At 34.4% G+C, this 22,505-nt stretch overlaps 1 protein-coding gene across 8 annotated transcripts in view; it reads left to right on the plus strand.

Moving 5' to 3' along the window:
- stim1a (stromal interaction molecule 1a) overlaps positions 1-22,505 on the plus strand; it is a 76,537-nt gene that overhangs the window by 40,493 nt on the left and 13,539 nt on the right. For all 8 annotated transcript variants that reach the window (XR_012390521.1, XR_012390523.1, XR_012390522.1 and 5 more), the window contains exons 7-8: positions 6,940-7,117; positions 20,858-21,035. Coding sequence is in view for 4 of the 8 variants with exons in the window: in NM_001044799.1 (NP_001038264.1) it covers positions 6,940-7,117; positions 20,858-21,035 (356 nt within the window). In the remaining 4 variants the exon portion in view is untranslated. The remainder of the gene's footprint in view (positions 1-6,939; positions 7,118-20,857; positions 21,036-22,505) is intronic.

Raw genomic sequence — 22,505 nt, forward strand, 5'->3', positions numbered from 1 at the left:
AGGCGTGTTAGGGTAATTAGACAAGTTATTCAGGGTTTAACTCTAAGGATTTTTTCTACTGGGCCAATAGGGTGAGTGGTTGAGATTTTTACATGCCCTGCCGAAGTTTTCACTGGCTCCACCAGAAAAAAAATATAGTAATATTAGCTATTTGTTAGCCAGATATTTCAAATAATGTGGCAAAACAATGTCTGTAAAATGTAATAAATGTATCATGAGCAAAATTCAATATTGTATGCAAATGAAAGAGCAGTATGGAAAATGTGCTTGTATTTTATTGGATTTTGAAATTATTTTTATAAAAATGGCTTGCCAAACTGACAACAGCTTTTTTTTTTTCTCTCTCCTTATTTTGTACACATGTAATTGTCTGCTTCCAAGACTTCAGAACAGACGTTTCCTTTTAGCCTCATAGTTTGATGTTGCCGCCATGTTGTCATCTTTTCGCTGTACTGGTTGTTACCAGGTTACAGAAAAAAATAACGTGCTCATTGTTACCGGCCGATTGGAGCCAGTAACAATCCTGTCTACAGTCCTTATTGTTGAGCCCTGTTATTGTAAAACGATGGTTTGTTCTGTAGAGTATCGAATAATAGGGGCTAATAATTTTGACCCTAAAATGGATTTTTAAAAAATTAAAAACTGCTTTTATTCTAGCCGAAATAAAACAAATAAAATTTTCTCCAGAAGAAAAAAATATTATCAGACATACTGTGAAAGTTTCCTTGCGCTATCAAATATCATTTGGGAAATTTAAAAAAAAGAAATAAAAAATGTATTGCACTTTTAAAAAGATAGTTTGTGTACTATGTAGACATGGTCTTCCACTCACAATGCAAACATATTGGAATTAAAAAGGAATCTCGGAAGTATTTAATCTAATGACTTAAAGCAATTGACCATCAATGGGGTTTATATCTTAAATACATCAATATATATATCTAACAATGATCAATTATTGATTTTATTCAGCTGATTAATTGTTCAAATCTGAATTATTAAAAACTAATCAGAAATCGCTATGGAGTTGACTATATGTCAATATATTTGTTACGATATGTGTTTCTTTTAGCCCTATTTAAATTAGACTGATGTTCCAGTGTTTGGGACAGTGTTTAAAATGTATAATATTTTTATTCAACAAGGATGCATATTAATACAATCAATCAAAGTGAAAAAATGCTAAAGAAGGTTTTATAAAGAATCCGAACCAGAAAAAAAAATGCTACGAAAATCAACAATCTCACACTTCAAATTTAGCAATCTTTTTTTAAAGGCATTTCCATTAACATTTTATACTCTGCTGGGTATTAGAGAAACGTCTGCTGTCAACAATGGCTGAGATGGCCCTCTCATAGACCTCTTAACGGGGAGTCAGACTTGATACAGGACAGAGCATCTGTATGTGGCAGATCTCATTCTGTAGGTTGACTCTAAAGAGCTCTGGCTTAGGAAACACATGCAGATGGCACAGTCTGTGTTTGACAGCTCAACACCTCCCTATCGATCTACAGACCACCTCGAGACAATACCTCTGTCAGAAACACAACTCAAACATCTTTAGTTTTGTGTAAATCAGTGACAGTGATGACAGGTTTTAAAAGCCTGCGCTTTAATGTTTGAAAACATCATTTGAATAATCTGTCTCCAGAGAGCCTGCTGTCCCATCAAAGTCTATTGCCGTTTTAATGCTAGAGCCATTGTTCAGCTGTTAGTGCACATGTTTCAGACACAGTGAACTGTGGTTGTGGTTTTAGTGGTACTAAAAGGTGTTTAGGTATATGTGTGAGAATATATAGTTGGTTATTCACAGGTCTATAACCCGTTAATGGTAATCTTATATTTACCTTATAGTTCACACTTGAAAATTATAGGTGATATATGTTTATATTAGGGCTGCACTATATTACGATGTGTGAATACAGGTTTATTTGAAAAAAATCTTAGTTTAGAGCGACTATGGTACATTTAGAGTGGAGTAAATCTCAAATAACATAATACTAGTACCTTACAAGCATAAATGAATACATTATAGCAAAGATAAACGTGAATTAAAATCTTTGGAGAGTGAGAATACTAACAGTATTCGTCTACAGATATCGCATAATCAACAGTAAATACTGTCTTTATTGTATATAATGTAATCTTTCTAAAAGTTAAAAAACATAATTTCTGGTGGCCGGATATTTTAAACCCTGTAATGTTGAAATGATCTCAGTCACATTTCTTAAAAAAGATAGTTCATCCAAAAATGTAAATTTACTCAACGTTTATGAGTTATTAAAATATCTTGTTTTTGTGTTCAACGTAAAAAAGAAACTAACAAATGTTGGGAACATGTGAAGGGTGAATTATAAATAGTAAAGTTTAATTTCTGAGTCAACTATCTCTTTAAAAACACATGCAGATGATCAACTTTTACTCCATTAAACTCTGCACTGATTGTAATCAACTATAGTCCCAACTCAACATTGCATATGCTGTACTATTTTATTTTGCTTGCAAGCACTGCAGCTAAAAAAATGCATACTTCTAAAATGGAAATCTGAAAACCCTCCTGAGAAAAAAAAAAATCACTGAATCAATGAGCTTGTATCTTATAGTACTCCTGAAAAAATATTGTATTCTGTCAAACAAAAGCCCACCAACTTTGGGGGACCATTTCTGGACACACTACCTCTGTTAGACTTTAATAACTCATTATTTTCGTACAATTATTGTTAATTTTGCTAGTGTTTTTTTTTTTTTTTACTTTTATTTTATGTTATTGTTTTGATTGAATGTTTTATCATATATGTAAATGTAATTTATTGGTGCATCATTCTGGACATTACTGTTTTTATTTATTATTACCATAAACCATTTTAACTTTCTTTACGTGACATCAAAATGAGAAATGTTTTGACAAAATTTGTAACACAATTATACCTTGTATGGATGGGGGGGTGGGGGGTTAGGTTGTATTTGTATTTTATATTTTTATTTTTTATTGTTAATATTTGTCTTTGCTAATTGTTAAAAAAGTCCTGATATTCTTTCTATTCTCCCATTCTACAAAATATTATATATTTATTGTCAATAAAAAAAACATTGCATATGCTGTGATGTGACTATTGCGGATACACACGTTTCGATTTTAATGCCTTAACAATATATTGTGCAGCCCTAATTTATATTATATACAGTATATAATATAAGTATATTATATAAGGTTTAGACAAATATCACAAAAAGCCCTAAAGAGGCAGTATAAAGGGTGTGCAAATAGTTAAAATAAATTAAATCAAGCATTTTAAATTTACTTAGGCGCTGAGATCTAATGTGTTTCAGACACATTAAACTGCAGTTGCCATTGTAAAAATTGCACATGCATTTATTTAAAAAGATGTGTGAACTATTAAATGTATTTAGGAATATTTCTGAAGATACATATTAGGTTCTTCGCAGGTCTATAACCCGTTAAACATAACCTCATATTTTGAGTTTACACTTAAATATTATAGATGATATATCCATTTTATATGCTGTTTGTCATAATAAGTTCAGGTTTAGACTTAAATATACATGTTGAAGGCCTGAGATGTGGCAGCAAACATGTCCAGTCATGTCAATTCACATGTATTCCTATAACACTTTATACATTGTCAATTGTGTCAAAGCAGCTTCAAAAGGATGAACATGCAATAATCAAAATCAAACCAAAAGATTCATCATTGTTGAAACAATGTTTACAGTATACGTCATGGACATTTACATCAGTAGAATTCCCTAATTAATGCACTCTAATAGGATTTGAATATTAAGATTATGTTATGTGTGCTAGTGCAAAGAAGTGAGTCTTTAATCCAGAGTTATGCTGACTTGGTGTTTCTGCATCCTAAACTGTGCTACAGTGATTCTGATATTTTAGGTATTATCAGTTCACCAGAATTAGCAACATGTTACTCACATAAAGGGCTGTGATGTGATAAGAACCATTCAGGCAATTTCAAGGAATCAACAGGATTTAAAATGCATGCGGTTTTTAATAGGGAGCCAGTGACAGAACTGGACTAATATGATTGTACTTCTTGTTTCCATTAAGCACAAAAAAGGAAGTACAGGACAGAACATTGTTTTACAGTTTTATAGCCTCAAGGTCATAAATACATGAATGCGCCTTTCCGCATTGAGCACATATGCGCATATCCGCATTACCATAATTATTGTAAACACAAGCTGTTAATAATGGCATTGAATTTGAGGCAAAGTTTTACACAGGGAATGATAAAGCAAATTAATTGGTACCAACTTTGTGGGAGCCATAAGACCACCATAAGACAACAACTCAACACTTCACTGAAGCCTCACCAGATTTTCCTTGCATATGCATTTGAAGGAAATGAAAATATTATACTATTGCAAATTGTGCTGTAGGAATGCAAGAAGGTATGTGGACCTGGAAGGCAGGTTTTGACCTGTTTCCTGTTAATCCTTCAATAAATGGAATTTATCTATGAGCTTTACAGCTTGTGCAGATCGTATACATGCAAATAGATCTTAAGAAAAGTAAAGCATCATATCTTTAAATATCTTAGAAGGTACAACAGAAGCTATAATAATTATTTAGAAGTATTACATTTCATGCCAGAAAGCAGTAGCAATATGGCTTAATTCGATATACAGTATTAACCTATAAATGCAGTGGTGTTATTGAATCAATATGAACGCTGTTTGTTTTAAAATGACAATGACTTTCAGGCAGTAGAAAGAGAACATATTGTACCTCAGTTTGTTTGGATGAGCAACTGTTACTTAGAATTTCCAGAACAGTCTTCCTGATTATTATTGGTATTGATATTTCAGTTACAAAACCAGCTGTGCCTTACATTTATAGATCAACGTTATTGATTAAATGCCATTTGAAATAGAAATAGTATAAAACCTTGTGTACTTTGTGTTTTTCAAATCATTTTGTAGTCCTTAAGCATCAAATCTGGGATGCTAGTTTAAATCTTCCCTCACATTTCCAAAAATTGTAGCTCTTTATCTGTACAATTAAAGGCAGAACTATTTTAGTATGTTTTACTGTAGATTATAAGTTGTACAGACCAACTATTCCTCCATGCAAGATGGCATTGCACTCCCTGGAGATTAAAGAGTCAAGAAGAGTGTGTTATTTTCCATCTCTCAACACAGAGTTCTTTATATTCAATCAAGCTTCTGTACAGAGAGAGTAATATATTGAGTGAGGACTGCATGGTGTGTCCGGGGCTGTTGTTAGGTTAACATTCTTGCCCAACGGCAGTGTAATGGTAAGTATTGCAGGACTGTGACTGGAGAAGGCAGTGTAACCCTACAATACATTTAAATCAACATTTTAACCTTTACAAGATGCATACACTGCAGCCTATGCTATATTATTTTGTAGCAGTACAATATTTCCAAGAGAAAAGCTTGTGATGCCATGCCACAGCTTTATGGAAAGTGTTCTGGCAGCTTGCAGAGCAAACCAATGATTTGCATGCATGAGTTTGAAATATTGTTCCACCTTTTTGTGCAGAATGCAGATTAACTTTTAGCACTACAACCTACACCTCAGCTTCGCACTCATAAACAGGTCGTCGGCTCTGTTCCAACTCCATTTGAGCTGCCTACGTAAGCTGCATTTCAAAGCATCTTAGATGCACTCCTTATGCAAAGGCTCACTGTAAATAATTATTTTTTGCTGCATATTCAAACTACTACATTAAAATGAGCTTAAACAACACAATTTATGGGTGGGTAACTTAATTTTTTTATGTTCGATCCACTCGAATTTGTTATGTTCAACTATTCGTTTTGTTTTAAGAGGACATGAATGAATTGTGTGGAGCCTTGCATTTTTACAGCGCTGTTGCAGTATATATTTTTTATTTTAATACTGAACAGCATCAAGTCCAGAATAGTTTGATCTTATTTTAAAGATGCTATTTGCCCATTATTTTTGGTACTGTGTTTTTATATTTAGTATTGTCTACCTTTAGCTTAGCAACACAATAACAGACTGGCTACATGTTCACTCATACTAATATTGGCTTTGTTTGATGTTTGCTGATTGTACGATGCATTTTGTCCCACTTTTAAAATAATAATATAAATCTCCAAAAATGTCAGCAGAAAGTGAGACTCGTCAAACTAGGCAACTTATTACAATTTTTGTATCCAGCTCATTAGCGAGGGCTTTCTATTATCTTAAAACACTCATTCTCAGATGACCTCTGGCATCAACAAGGCCTTTCTTTCATCCAAAGAACTGCTGCTTACAGGATATTTTCTGTTGTTTTTTTTTAACCTTGTAAACTTTGGAGATGGTTCTGTTAGGGTAAACCAACAACCATGCCATGTTCTAGTCATTGTAGTCATATTTCTTTGCCCCGATGCTTGGTTTGAACTCCATTTCTTTCTTTTTGATCCCATCTTTATGCCTAAATATGGCTGATAAGATTTTGTTTTCATGAAGCAGTTGAATAAGCGTACCTATTAAAGTGGCCAGTTAATTTGTGTGTGTGGTTAATTAAAATAACTGAAATAAGGCTAATTCAACATCTAATTGCTAGTATGTCTCCAGTATTTCTACAAAGTCTCTGCCAATATTGATCATTCCAAAATGATCAATTCTATTTCTAATTTATTTATTTTTATTTCTAATATTTATTATGATGATGTTCTTATTATAAAGCTGCATATGTAGACAGCAAATCACATACTTTGCTGTCTACATATGCAGATCATTTGCACTGATTCCTTACTGCCTGTTCTACACGAAAACCTTATGTAAAGAAACATTCAAGGTCATTTATGTAAATGTAAAATATGATTTCTCATGCACATTTTCTGTAATTGTGTCATAAGAGATGTTGCAAATAATGTGTCTATTAGTTTAGTGCATGCACTGATTTCACTCTGTCTTCCTCCCAGTGAACAGACATAATCATCTGAAGGACTTCATGCTGGTGGTGTCAATAGTCATTGGAATGGGAGGCTGCTGGTTCGCTTACATCCAAAACCGTCACTCTAAAGACCACATGAAGAAGATGATGAAAGACCTTGACAGTCTCCAGCGGGCGGAGCAGAGCCTTCATGACCTCCAGCAGAAGTGAGAACCCGTTCTGCTCTTTCTCTAATTTTAGATTACAGAACAAGTTTGAGAAACTCTTGTGGCTCTCAAAGCACTTGGCATAGATGTAAGACTTTGTCAGTCTGTGCAGTCTGAATATACGTAAATATGCACTAGACTAATGTCTAGCCATTCCAATGCACATAATGCCATAGTCATCTCAGCTTTAATTTTCATGTCTAAAACTTCAAAAGTGCTAGGTTATGAAGCAACCTGCATCTCCAGGCAAGCCTTGTACTACTGTTTATAGTGGATGAAACTACTGACATACTGTAGATGTTTTTACACAGAGGAGCTTATTAATATAGAATGGCATCACATGCAAGTTTGACTCTGAATGTAATGCCTAATAGCTTTGATGTCAGACAGATTGGTCTGTGTTTACAGTGTTTAGTGAGCCTCAGCTTCTTCCTTTCTCAGGGAACAGGATATGGAGCCCGCAAGGGAGTACGTGGCAAGTGAGAACATCTGTTTGAGAAAAAGAGAAATGGCTAGAAAAGGAGAAAGAGGAAACATAGTAATTTTAACATTTTTTCTTTTTCCTTTATTACTTTAGATATGCCAAACTAAGCCTATGTCTTGAAGTCTTTGGCCTAAACATAACCCTGGTAAAGTGGGCTAATTGATAGCTAATTTATTTTATTTTTAAGAATTAAAACTTAATTTATCTATTTAAATAGATTTATTCATTTGTATTTATTTGTTAAGACCTGGGGTCCGTTCTTCGTACCGCACTTAAATGTGTTAAGATGATTTGGCAGATCCTGGATCTGTTCTTCTTGATAACTGATCTCTGGCTAATTTGGTTCTTCAAACAAATTCGCGAATCAGATTAAAATGTCCGAATGAACTGATCTGAGATCTCTGCGTGTGTTGTGAAGGACAGATCTGTCGGTACATGAAATCATGATCAGCAATGCAACGATTGGCTGAAGGCGTGGCTGCGACATCATTTGATTAATATTCAATTATCCATGTGAGCAAAATTACATAAAATTAGCAGTAAACGATTTGTTAAATATCACATGCAATAACTTTCCATATTTGTTGTGGGCTGCAGGCTTTAAACTTTCATTTGTCAAGGATATTCATCATATATTTCAATGCATTTCAATGTATTTTGTTCTACATTTAAAGAAGATTTTCTTTATTATAGTAGCCTATAGGCCTACTCAAGTTTTTTTTTTAATCGCGTAAGGAATAACTGTAGAAATTAATTTTGATATCGGTAGGGGTGTCAGTCACTGGCATATTAGTGATCAAAACACAGGCATGACTGCATAAATTATTATCCTTTTTAAAAAAAAGTCAAATATTGTACATGTACGCTTTGCATCTAAAAAGTTCATATCTATAATACTTCTCTTTGAACCACCAGGTGGCAGTCTTTTACTTTTATTTCGGAGTGCAGATTTCATAAGTTTTATATATATATATATATATATATATATATATATATATATATATATATATATATATATATATATATATATATATATATATATATATATATAGTTAAAAATATATTTACTATTTTTTCAAGTGTATATAGCCTAACTACTGTAAGAGATAATCAGTATTGGGTACATACATTCAGTGTTATCTTTGCTTGAACTGACCCAATCTAATCCTGTTTATATAAAATTAACCTGCTTTTACGCAGGTTTGAGCTACGAGAACTGTTACTACGACAACAAGTCTCAAATGAGTGTTGAAGAACGAAACGATCCTGGAACATGTCAAATCGTCAATGTCCAAATCCCCTGGGGACCCCTGGGGTTCTCAGACTTTAATGTTAAATGGTAAAAAGACAGGTGAAAAATGCACATTTGTGTAAAATAAACACTGAATTGTATCATTATTTATCAGTAAAACAAATTGTATTACAAAAAATATATAAATATATTTACACAGTTTTCTCTTGCTGTGAAGTAAAATATGATTGTGTATGGAAAGCACTGTCAATGCACTGAGATATCGAATTGATGGCATGATAATCGTAACCTGAACAGTGAGACCAGTGTGGGTTCTCACCTCTATTTAATGCTATTTCTTGATTAAGCATCTTATTAACACTTTCTTTGCCTGAGGTTCCCCATTTCAGCGAATGACTAATCGCTCTTAGAATAATTACCAGAATTTGTATTTGAGTACGTCAGAGTACCATTACGCATATGCTAAAAATCTTTAGGAATGTTGTAACGCAGATAATACTCTAAATCCCTCAATACCATCCGTCTTCCGCTAGCGTCCTGTAGAAAGTCCACATGCAGACTCGCAGTCTGTCACCATTAGGGAGAAACACAAGAGTGTGTGTGTAGCTCAACATGTGAATGAAGTGTGTGAGTGTGTGTGAAGGGGACAGGGCAATGGAAACTATGCGTGGTGTGTGTGTTGCAGTGATGGACTTCCAGCATGTTGTGTTCTGACACAAGCGGTCCAGTCATCGGGTCACATCTCTGGTGGCTGGTGGGTGATAGGCCTACAGTCCTCTGGGCCCCCTGAGGAGGGTGATTAACCCCGGATACTTCAAATCATCTCAGCTTAAACTCGAGGATAAAAATAAAATAAATGCCCTCCGGTCAGTTATGTCACACTTGTGTAGTGTTTTTTTAAGTGATTCACTGATCTTTATTTTTCAAGGCTGATTCACATTGATGATATTTTGTTATCTAGCTTATATTATTTGACTGTTCAACCTTGTAGAGCAGATTTGACACAATCTTACATTGGATCTAGCTAAGGCTCGGTGATATGACAGCCTTACCGACTTGAATCTGGGAATGTGAGTACAGAATAGCGCTGTGTGCAATAATCCTCAGTAAGTTAAACAGCTGCTTGTGTAGTGCTACAGTCTCTGCTGACTTTCCCAGGTTTTAATTCCCATTCGGTAACACAGCTGATACAGTATATTGAATTGAAGCCCAAGCATTGCACATTAAGAATTTAGTCTAGCTTTAGGTAGATTTTTTAAATAGATGAACTAACGTATATCCAGCTAAATTTAGTGCTAAGAAATGTCTGTTATTTGCCCTGTCAATCGGTCCATCTCTAATCACTTCCATTTATTTGATGTAGGCTTGCTTTAGGAACATTTCAAGATGAAACTATATGTCAGATTGCCCTTTAAATAAGCAATAGTGACCGTTTCTGTGTAGGTTTTTTTATTTTTTCCTTTTTCATTTGAGACATATTGTGAAAGCTTATCAAGGCCGCAGCAGTTGAGTCAGGCTTTCCAGCAGTTTCCTGTGTAGGTGTTTTGATGCATTTCCCACCAGACAAACCTCCTCTCCAATGCTGCCAGATTACCACACATGATCCCTGTCCGTTCACTCTGAGTCAGAAATGAAGCTTAATATTAACTGCCCTTTCTGCATGCCAATTTACAATTCAGTCTGATTAGAATTGCATGTTATGAAGGAGAATTTAACATTTGCTTAAGAACGGTGGGTGGCTGTGCTTTGCAGTTGCCTTACCTTGTCACTGAGAGATTGATTGGTAATGGTCATTATAAGTAGTTTCAATCAATTTGGTAGCTTAATTAAACCTTAAAGCATTAGGCATTAGAAATATACATATACAAATTCTTTATAACTTAGTAAAAAATTATAATAATTTGTCTAAACAGATTGTACTTTTTCCTAATATATACTGTAATTACATAATAAAATGTATAATAAATAATATATTTAAAATATTTTAAAAACATGGAAGCAAAAACATGGCTACATATACAGTAAACTTGAAATTATTTTCATGCCCCTGACAAAGTCTGAATCAAAACCTGAATTAAAAAATAAGGCTTCTCCCAAATTTATAAGATGCATAATTGTGGGAAAACATAATTTTTTTCAGCTTTTATTTACATTTAAACAAAAAAGTCAGAAATTGCCAGGGGAATGAATAATTTCAAGCTTGACTATATATGAGCAATATCACACAAGTAGCAGTGCGATATGTCTGTATATTGGTGGGAGGCTTGCGTTGGCTCGAGGCCGCAGGTCGAGTACAGTGTCTATATACAGCCATATCGCACTGCTACGAGTATGATATTGCATTTATACAACAGTTCAATTACATAATCGTTAAGGGTGTAGATCGAAATTTATGCTCAATTTCGATTATCGAATCAAAAAATAGAATCGTCGATGCTGCCACGCCCCCATGTCACGTCAGCTTTGCTTGCCAAGCGGGAAAAAAACAGGATTGTTGAAGTGCTTGTTAAACTGCAGACACAGGAGACCCATCGACAGAACTTAAACCCTCTCCTCTTTCAAAGTCGCCGGTGTGGAAGCATTTTGGATTTCCAGTGAGTTATGTTGACAACGTTCGTGTTGTCGACAAAAAAACACAGTTTTGCAAGCTCTGCTATGTATGTATTACGTACGGTTCCTCCGATAGACAACACCGGCATCGCGATCCTCCGCCCGCCCCCGTTGCAAATCCGCTCGCAAAAAGTACACACTCAGGTCCTGTTTACACTGTCTTTGTTTTTAAATGGCATTTTAGAATGACAACGTTTGACATCCACAGTGGCGTGTAGCATTTCTGAGCAGCCTTCCTTCCTCTCTACCTCTAAAAATGCACATCACGTGACCACACAGACACAGACGCACACACAGCCATATGAGCTTGAGACAGCAGGTCCAGGCAGTCAAAGGACTGCTTCAATCTTTCACTCACTTGTACTTTGTCATTTTAGCGCACACCTCAGATACTGTTGGCTGGTTCCTGTTGGTTGTGCGTCTTTTTTACCGACACCATTACGACACAGATCACTGCCTATTCACGAGTCCTGCAGAAAAAGTGATTGACAGGTGGTAATTATGTGTGTAACTTGCATTTATTCATTTACTGTATGATTTGTTTATGGGTAAAACAAAGACCATGCAGGTCAGGTAGTTTAAACGGTAGGCGACAAATAATTAATTGGTCATTAATTAATTAATTCATAATCCAAAATAGAATCGAATCGTGCCTTAAGAATCGAAAATGTAATCGAATCAAGAATTTGGAGGATCGTGACACCCTTAATAATCGTGTATATAAAAAAGAAAATCAAATAGAAAGAGTCTCAATTGTTTTGTATGAAGATACTTACTTCCGCCATTCATTCACATCTGCAGCTGACCGTCAGAACAGCAGAAACCGTTGCTTATTCACCAACGTCACTTTAGGGATAGTATCTGAATGATTTTCTAGTGTAATGTCTAAAATGATGACAAAAAGGTGATTTTGCTGACATTTTAAGATTATGAGGCTGAACGGCATGAAATGCCATCAGTCCACAGAGATTTCCCAGTATTTCTCAGTTGCAATCGTGATATCACAATAATAAATCCTGAAAAAGCCAAAGCAAAGCAAACACTACCAGATTACTATAGTATAAACACAGTACTACAACATACACAAGAGAGAGTTTGACTTAGAATGTTACTTCTGATGATTTACTTTTCTTTATTTTCTTTATTGTCTACAAGTGGAAATTTATCTTTGGCTTCACCACACAACCACAACAGCGTTCACATTACACACATCACAGAAAAAACATACAACACAAATACATTCAACGTTATCACATATATCACATTAATCTCAATTTAAAACCCTATACATACTTAGAACCCAGTATTTAAAATTCAAATGACACTCGGCACAAATAACATTTGATACACATTTTTCTTTACTTGAGGTTGCTTAAAACATCTTTTTGATGGTAAGAGCTGAAATTTTACATTTAAGGGATGGGAACAATCTTCAATAATGACGTGTGCTTTCTGTTTAATTCTCATTGAATACATTTCATTTGGTTGTCTTTGTGTTTTACCTACAATTGCACAGGCATTTTTTACTACTCGACACATTTGATCAGCTGTAGTTTGAAATTTACGCTAAGTTTTTTCCCCCCTATCGATTTATTATGCTGTCTCTGTCGCTATTTTGTGACTGAACATCAACTGTCTTTGCTCTGCTCAATGACAGGCTGATGGACGCAATTGTGCTGAATCTCTGAAATTATAAATACTCAAAATAGGCACTATATACATAGTTGCAATCTAAACAACAACATTCTCGCCTGAAAAAAACTGAAAGTACATTATGCTGTCTAACAGCAGCAATATTTGTCAAACTGTAGTGAGTTTATTCATCTGCTGTCACTCTATGCGGACAAAGTATTGCACAAGGGTGAAGAGGCTGTACTAGTGCTGTTATTACAGGAATATTGCACGGCTATCAGCCAATCAGATTTAAGAACCAGACCGACTGAACAACTGAAAAGTGCTTGTAAAGCTCTCTTCTACTCATTTTTTGACTGAGGATCACACGGATACAAATGGCTTTCTATAATTTGTTACATATATAGTGTTGTGTTTTTTTTTCTATAGCATTCAGATTCCTCCTCCAATTACATTTCAGTTCCATCTCTCATGCACTCATAGTGAACTGTTTATCCAAGGCTGCAGGTGCACTATTGTGAAAGAAAAGCATTTAATTACTCATTGCACGCATAGCCTTGTCTGTTATTTGCTTTGTATTTTGTGTTCATAGTCATACTTTTAGCAGCACAAAGGAATGTGTTTGAACGGGTGAGTAAAGCAAACAATTGTCATTAATGGACTTTGCAAAAAAGGCAGATCAGTTGAAATGTGTTGTTTGGATAATGGATATGGAAATGGTAGTTAATTAAAGATTGGACACCTTATATATTTAACTACATATTCAAAAAACTAAAAATGAATCCACTTGTCTTGCTGAATATTAGTTTATGGCTTGTAAGACTGATGGACAATTATTTATTATGGATGATGGTGAATGGCAGGGGTCAGGCCTGCTGTGGTTGTTGTAGATTTTCAATCTTGACTGTAAGTTGAGATCACCTTACACACTAGCCCTTCACTCAGTGACTACTCCCCCAGTCCACCTGTTTCTCTTTCTGTCAGGCCTCGAAAAGCCTCTGCCCTGCCATCTTCTGGAGATCAGAAACACTGCATGAGTCAGGAAGTCATAAATCCCATTCATTCCAGGGCTCTACTCTGGCATTTGAAGGCAGAGGCACCAGTGCCACTACATTCTGCAGATGGTGGAATACAAATTATTACAAGTATTGGCTCCAGAATGGCATATTTGAGAGTAACGTTAGGTTTGAGTGGGAAGAGAGTGATTTGGATTCCAGATGTTAATAGATTTTTATTCATTAAAACAGTGCAGTCAGTAAATAAAAGTGGATGTGCAAATTACAGATGTGCACTTGTAGATTGTGGTGTACAAGTGAAACAAAGTATTCATTTTTTTGTTTTATATTTAATACAAATGAGACTAAAAGTCTGTCTTTCTATGACATACTGTATGTACAAAGTCATTTAGTATAAATTTTAAAATGCTTAATATGACTTTTTAATTAAAAAAAAAAATTTATATATTTTTATTGTTATTAACTTGTGCTGGGCAAAGATTAATCGTAAATAATTGCATCCAAAATAAAAATTACACAATACACATGCGTGTGATTATTATATATATTTATTATGTACTGTATAATATGTAATACACACACACACACACACACATCCACAGAAACAAAACTGTACAAAACAATTTTGTCACATAGATATTTAAATGTACATATAATTTTTATCATATACAGTTGAAGTCAGAATTATTAGCCCCCCCCCTATCTATTTTCCCCGTTTTCTGTTTAATCATGTCTAAACATGATAGTTTTAATAACTTTTTTATAATAACTGATTTATTTTATCTTTGTCTTGATGACAGTAAATAATATTTTACTAGATATTTTTCAAGACACTTTTGTACAGCTTAAAGTGACATTTAAAGGCTTAACTAGGTTATTTAGGTTAACTAGGCAGGTTAGGGTAATTAGGCAAGTGATTGTATAACGATGGTTTGTTCTGTAGACTATCGAAAGAATATATATCTTAAAGAGGCTAATAATTTTGTCCTTAAAATATTGTTTAAATAATTTTAAAACTGCTTTTATTCTTGGCGAAATAAAACAAATAAGACTTTCTCCAGAAGAAAAAATATTATCAGACATATTGTGAAAATGTCCTTGCTTTGTTAAACATCATTTGGGAAATATTTAAAAAGAGAAAAAAATTCAAAGGGGGGCTAATAATTATGAATTCAACTGTAGATATGTAACCTATAGATGATATAAATAAACATTTCATCATGTATATGTATACATGTGTGTATTTATATATGCATAATAAATACAAACAGCACACACACTTGAATTGTCAAAACAAACTTTTTTTTTTTTTGATGAAATTAATCACGATTAATTTTTGCCCAGCACTATTATTAACACAATAAAAGTTCCTACATTTTTGCCAATAAGTTCTTTTAGTGTTACTTCAGGAAAACCCATACAATAGTTGCTGATTTGTGGAATAAAAAGCTATCCAAAACAGTGGTTTTAGCTCTTATGGAAGTAGCAAAGCGCATTAAAAAGCGCATGTTAATGTTTAGCTGTTTTCCTGATTAGTGTTGTTGAGAATGACAGCACTATTGTTTCATTTGGCAGTAAACCAGTTTTCGTGGTTCATATCAGAGAGCTCTGAAATCACTCTGTCTCTCACTGCTGTCTTTTTCTGTTTAATCAGGCTAATGAATGTGCAGTAAATAGTGTCTTTTCTTTCCTCTTTTGCTGTATTGTGCAATGTACAGTTGAAGTCAAAATCATTCCCCCTGTTGTGATTTTTCTTAAATATTTCCCAAATAATGTTTTAACAGAGCAAGGAATTTTAAATAGTAATTCCTATATTTTTCCTTCTGTAAAATGTCTTATTGGTTTTTTTTCAGCTAGAATAAAAGCAGTTTTTATTTTTGGTTAACCATTTTGAGGTCAATATTATTATCGCCTAATCAATATATATTTTTTTCAAATTTCTACAAACAAACCACAATAACTAATTGCCACAACTTGCCTAGTTAACTTAATTACCCTAGTTAAGCCTTTAAACGACACTTTAAGCTAAATACTAGCATCTTGAAAAATAAATGTTATGTGTACTGTCATTATGGCAAAGATAAAACTAATCAGTTATTCAAAATAAGTTTTTAAAATTATTATGTTTAGAAATGTGTTGAAAAACTGCTTTCCATTAAGCAGACAATGGGGAAAAAATATACAGGGGGCTAATAATTCAGGAGGGCTAATAATTCTGACTTCAACTGTATATCACATGCACAACCCAATATCATCTCTCATCAGCTCAGCAAAAAAAGCAGCTTCAAGGTTGCGGAATATGGCTATCTACTCGTAGTCTGGAGTCTTGCATTATTTTCATGAAGAGATTGATTTTTAACAACAGACCTTTCAAAACACTTGCTAAAGGTGATGCACACTGTTGAAAAAGCTTCAGTTTAATCTGATTTAAGCATCATTCAAAAAACAAGCTCCCTTTTAAGAATTATTCTGCCCATAATCCCACTGAGGCAGTCCAGCGTCCCCTAAAATGAAGCCCCGAGACAGATAAAGCCTCTTCCTTTATGGGGACATTGATCACAGGTTTGATATAGACACGACTGAGTGAATCTGAGGCCCTGCGGTTCCTTTCTCTGCTGTCTGGAAAAATCATTAATCCGGTCGTAGCTCAGTTTTGGTCGTCTGTGTTTTCGATCCCCCTTCCTGTTGATGACATCATCGTTATTTTTTTAGGCCACACCCTGCTCTTGCAATCAGTTTTCTGTGAACGTTGTTTCTAATGAAGCTGCATGGACACGCAAGCATATAATGCCCACATGAAGGATTATGTGGCTTCTTAATCTTTAGAGCTTTTGTATTGCTAATGGATGATTTATAGTAGATAGTTATGATGACCTGATGGGAATCTGTATTTTTTTTTTGTTTGTTTGTTTACACAAATGTTTTCTTTTGCGTTCTACATGAATTTGTGATTCGACCACATTTGCCAGATCAGTTAGTCAGCCAGACGTTTTTGTTACTGATGACATTTCATGTTTTATTACAATTTTATTGTGTTATGTTTTTTATTTTATGTATACATCATCTTGTTTTATGTATTATTTTTATTTTATTTTAATTATATTTTTATGTTATTTAATAAATAAAAAAAACAATAAATAAAAAAATGTATATATGCAGTGCTTAACATAAAACGAGTACATCCCTTATGAAAATTAATACTTTTATATATTTCTCAGTGAATATAGCCAATATGTTTTGGTGCATTTAGACAAAGCCATTTTGTTCATCATTTTTATTTATTAAAATAGGAGTTTGGTCCCTAAACATCTTAAGAAATAGAAAAATAATTAATTAAAATAAAAAATACAACAAATTTTCAACTAAATTTGATTTGTGTAAACTGAATCATTTTTTTTTCTGTTTATTACAATTATATTTAATATTTTCCCCCAACATTAATTTCAGTGTACTATTTTTTAGAGTGATCTTAAAGAACGCCTATTTTGAAAATCATCTTTTTGAAGCTGTTTTAAAATCATCTTTTTGAAGCAGTTTTAGACAGAACTGTGTGTAGGTATAGTGTGTCCACAGTCATATTAGAGTGACAGAAACACAATAAGTGTCTTTTTTTCATTTTATTTCTGACGTTAAAATAAAGAATTCAAATCCCTCTCATTTTGAGGCTGACCGTAACGCGATGTAGGAGTGGGGTTCCCCCACCCACCAATTTGACTGACAGCCCCGTATCAACATGTCTCCGTTGTAACACGTATAATCCTATCAACAGCACATGTGTAAAGCAACTGGGATTAAAAGATCTGTTCAGCTCTCTGTGATAATCAATCAACATCAAATGTGATCAAGAATGAGTTTTACGAGTTTAAAACGTTTTTTAAACAGTGCTTGTTTGTAATCAAGTACAGCGATTTTACCGTCTTCATCACCACAGCCACATATCAGTACAGTAAAGAAGATGGTTCAATCCTGGTTTGTGGATGTTAAATCAGGTTTAGTCTGTACATTAACATAATGGATATCTAAACAGCAGTGGATATTATTATCTATTCTGTCACATTTACCCTGCAAAAACAGTGCGAAGCTAAACGTGCATGCTGTGTGTTTGTGTCTGTGTGTGGGAACTTTGTAACAACATTGTGTGTGACTCATCGTTGCAACTCTACAACAAATAAATCAAATAATCATTGGGAAAGTTCTTACAGTAGTATTTCTCACAAACGTTACACGAGATCTGCTTCCTTCGTGTCTGTCACTGTGCTGTTTATCTAATGCAGCTGAGGTGGCGGTTGAGGCACATTCTGACAGGCACTTGGAAATGGTGGATTGGGATAATTAGCATTAAAGGCACAGGCCTCAACAGCTACATGGTGTTCAGAGCAGAAAATTCCAATATTCTGAAATGTATAATAAATAATCTGATGGATGTTTTGAGCTGAAACTTTACAGACACATTCTGGAAACACAAAAGACTTCTCTTAAATCTTAAAAAAGGGGTAAAATAGGAGCCCTTTAACGTTTTTTATTTATTTTTTAATTTTTTTCCCGTGTGTTAGATCCAGTTTTGTCTTTGGTACTGACTCGCGTTTATGCACATTCTGTTTTCAGAATTGCTCATGTCATAAAATTTCTTTTAATATTATTTAAGTTATTGCTATACTTTTATTTTTCCTTCACAACAAGATATATGATATGATATGCTATGTAAAGGGTTGACCCTCTCTGAGCCTTCAGCCACGTCTCACTGACCCCGGAGCTAATAAGAGCACCGCTGGGTTAAAGGCTCTACTGTGATTTCACTTCTGAAAGCTTATCTGCGCTATTTGTCTGACAGGAATGTTATCTAGCATGCCTCAATTTCCTGTCATCGGTCATGTTTTATTTTAGCATCTTTATCCCTGAATCTCATGTGGCTTGTTGCTCAGCAGTAGAAACGCAATTTAATTGGCTCAAAAGGACTGAGATGTCATGTGATTGACTAAGTGCATAAACCAGTTTCAGTTACTCATGCCAGTGAAATCACACATGCTGAATATTTCACACTCGCAAATCCATTTAATCAGAAATCAAGTTAAAATGTAGAACTGAAATGAAATGATTAATCTTTTAATAAAGGTTTCTTTTTAATTTGCATTTCACTATATAGTTTAAGGATTTTAATGTTGCTGAATAAAATTAAAAAATGTGGTTAAATTAAAATAAATTGTAAAAAATACAACATAAAATAAACAATACAATACAAAACAAAACAATAACTCTCTTAGTGTTTGTTTTCCAAAAATCCCACTATTATTGTATTGAAATCAACGTCATAAGAAGATTGATCTAGACCAGGGATGGGCAAACTTGATCCTCGAGGGCCGGTGTCCCTGCAGAGTTTTGTTCCAACACTAGTCAAACACACCTGAACAAAGTAATCAGTGTCTTCAAGTTCACTTGAACTCTATAGGGTGGTCTGTTTGAAGAGGGTTGGAGCTAAACTGTGCAGGACACCGGCCCTCCAGGACTGAGATTGCCCACCCCTGATCTAGACCATATCCATAAACCTTCATAAAAATAGGTTGTATGATCATAACTTTAATAGGACTACCTTGCCTGATGCTTTCATTCAATGTGACTTACATTACTTTCAATGTTCACATTAAATTAGCTTATGGATTCACAGGGAATTCAACCCATGACATTAGTGATGCTAACAGCTGCTTCTACAGCACATGAATGTACCTTGAATGTGACTCTGGGGCTTCTCCACACCATAACTCTCACAGATGTTGGAAAGATAGGTGGATAGGTGGAAGGTGGATTCATCAGAGAACAATACATGTTTTACATTCTCCACAGCCCAAAAAGTTTTGCTGCTGGCACCATTGAAACCTACGTTTTGCATTGGCATGAATGACCAAAGGTTTGGCTATAGAGAAATTCCATGCAAATGTCTACTTAAATTGTTAAATTAAGTTTTCACCAAAATTGTGTTTTTAAAATGTTTTTGTATAGGCTTGTATTTTACAGTTCTGTCAAAATGTACAATCAAATATAATTGTTTGAAAATTTTGACAAAGTCACAGAAAAATAAATACAATAAATTAAAATAAAATAAAATAAAATCAATCATTTTTGTTTTATAGTGAGCCAACTCTTTTCCTTTTGATTAACATTTATTTCCTTTGGGTTGTGCAATTTAAGTCACAGAATTTTGATTTATAATATATTAATTGCTAAAATATTTTTTTTCCCTAAGTCCCCTAAGTCTTTGGTTGGTAGTTTTGAAAAAATATAATATAAACAGATGTTTCAATATAATGTTAACATATACTGTACTTTCTCTGTGAATTTAGGTTTTAAGTTTGCAAATGTCACAACTATATCACTGGAATTGGTCTATAGCAGCCTGGCAATGTAAATTGATCCTGGAAAATCGCAATAGGATAATACAAATGCACAATTTATGACTTATTGGATGGTCAAAAAACTTGCGAGGCATTGCTTGGGTAGTTACTTAGCATTGCTTGGGTGACTTGCTTTATGTAACAACCTATAGAGGACTCTGTTAGTTGAGAACCTAGTAATATTATAGTATTATAGTCATACTGATAAAGTGTTTATTTTTTTAAACCCTGCTGGCTATTTTTTTACTTATGCACTGGGGTCAGTCAAAATAAATATCTTAAAACCAATTTGTACTGGTCAAGTATGACTGTAGTTTTCTGTGATTTATTTTCTGTGTGTTGTTTTTTTTCTCTTCTCAGGCTGCAGATTGCTCAGGAAGAGCACCGGTCTGTGGAGGTGGAGAAGGTGAACCTGGAGCAGAAGCTGAGGGACGAGATCAACACTGCCAAACAGGAGGCGCAGAGACTCAAGGAGCTCCGAGAGGGAACTGAGAATGAGCTGAGCCGACAGAAATATGCAGAGGAGGAACTGGAGCAGGTAAAGTCACCGAAAAAAATATATACAGTGCTCAACATATACAAGTACACCCCTCACAGATCTCTCTTTTAAATTTATATTTTCTATTGGAAGCCTTACAAAATTATGTTCGTGCATATATATTAGATTTGTGCATGTACATTAGATCAGTCACTGCTGAAGCCAAGTCTGGAGCTAATCTAACAAAATAGATATCATAATGATCCCACACTTATACGTTACTGTGCGTTCACACTGAAGACAACGAGAGTGTCACAGTTCGCTCTGGCCACCCTGGCGACAACGCTATCTGCCTTTTACTGCTTCGCTGGTGAGAGGGTCAAAATTCACTACATTGATCTCATATTTAAAGGGGCTGTTGTAGCATATCAGGAAATCGGTTACATTCCCGCAAAAAAACATGCTTTCTAGCGTGAAAATGTTGTGCATCTTTTTATCAAATTTATTTACAGTAATCATGGATGATCAAGTTGTTGTGTGTGGTGTTACTTTGCTCCACTTATCCAATATATGTGCATATGTCTGAATTACTCTGAAGCAGCAATATTGTTTTGTATTCTCGTTAATTAATGCACATCAGTAACTCACCATTAACTTTTATTAAAGTATGTCCCTGTATGAAAACATCATAAATAGCTGGAAATACGGTGAATGCAATAATCAAACCCTTGGGAACAAACCCTTTTGTTGGAACCCAAGTTCACAGGACTGTGTTCTCTGGATTCCTCTCAAGCGGTGGACTTCTACATTCTGATTGGTTGCCACCAAACAGAGTCACAACTCGTTACCATAAAGTTGACTTGATTTCAACTTTAAAAATTAAGTTAACTTTTTAGTTTTTACACATTTTAGTGGATTGAACATTAAGTTGTCCCAAAAAGCTCAAGAATTGTTTCAGCTCATTTTTAAATGATAGCAAAATGATCATGCAGTTGATATCTTTAAGTATCTCCGAGGATCTGTGTCCAGAGCTCCTGCATGTCTTGACCTGCTTTATCGGAGTAATGACCATAGAGATGTTGCTGAAGGAATAGCTCACCAAAAAATGAAAATGTTGTGTTAATTTAATCACCCTCAGGTCATGGAAGTAGGTTACGTTTTTAAATTCAGTTAAACATTGGGTGACACTTTATTTTGATTGACCATTTGAGCATTAGTAGACTGTCTGCTTAATATCTGTTGATACTGCTCCATCAACAGACATTTAACTGACTATAAGAAACTTTGCAAGTGCATGTCAACTTACACTAATCCCAGCCTCAACCCTAAACCAAACCCCAACCTAACAGTCTACTTATCTACTGAGAATTAGTTGCAATGTAACCATCAAAATAAAGTGTGACCCAACATTAAAAAAAAAGATATCAAGCTAAAACTGGTGATTTACATTTGAGTGATGTTGAGTGATATTGTCCAAAAAATAAATCTTAAATAATTAGCATATTAGACCTGTAGTGCCCAGTAAAATTT

The sequence above is a fragment of the Danio rerio genome, chromosome 15 (assembly GCF_049306965.1).
Source record: "Danio rerio strain Tuebingen ecotype United States chromosome 15, GRCz12tu, whole genome shotgun sequence".
Taxonomy (NCBI): domain Eukaryota; kingdom Metazoa; phylum Chordata; class Actinopteri; order Cypriniformes; family Danionidae; genus Danio; species Danio rerio.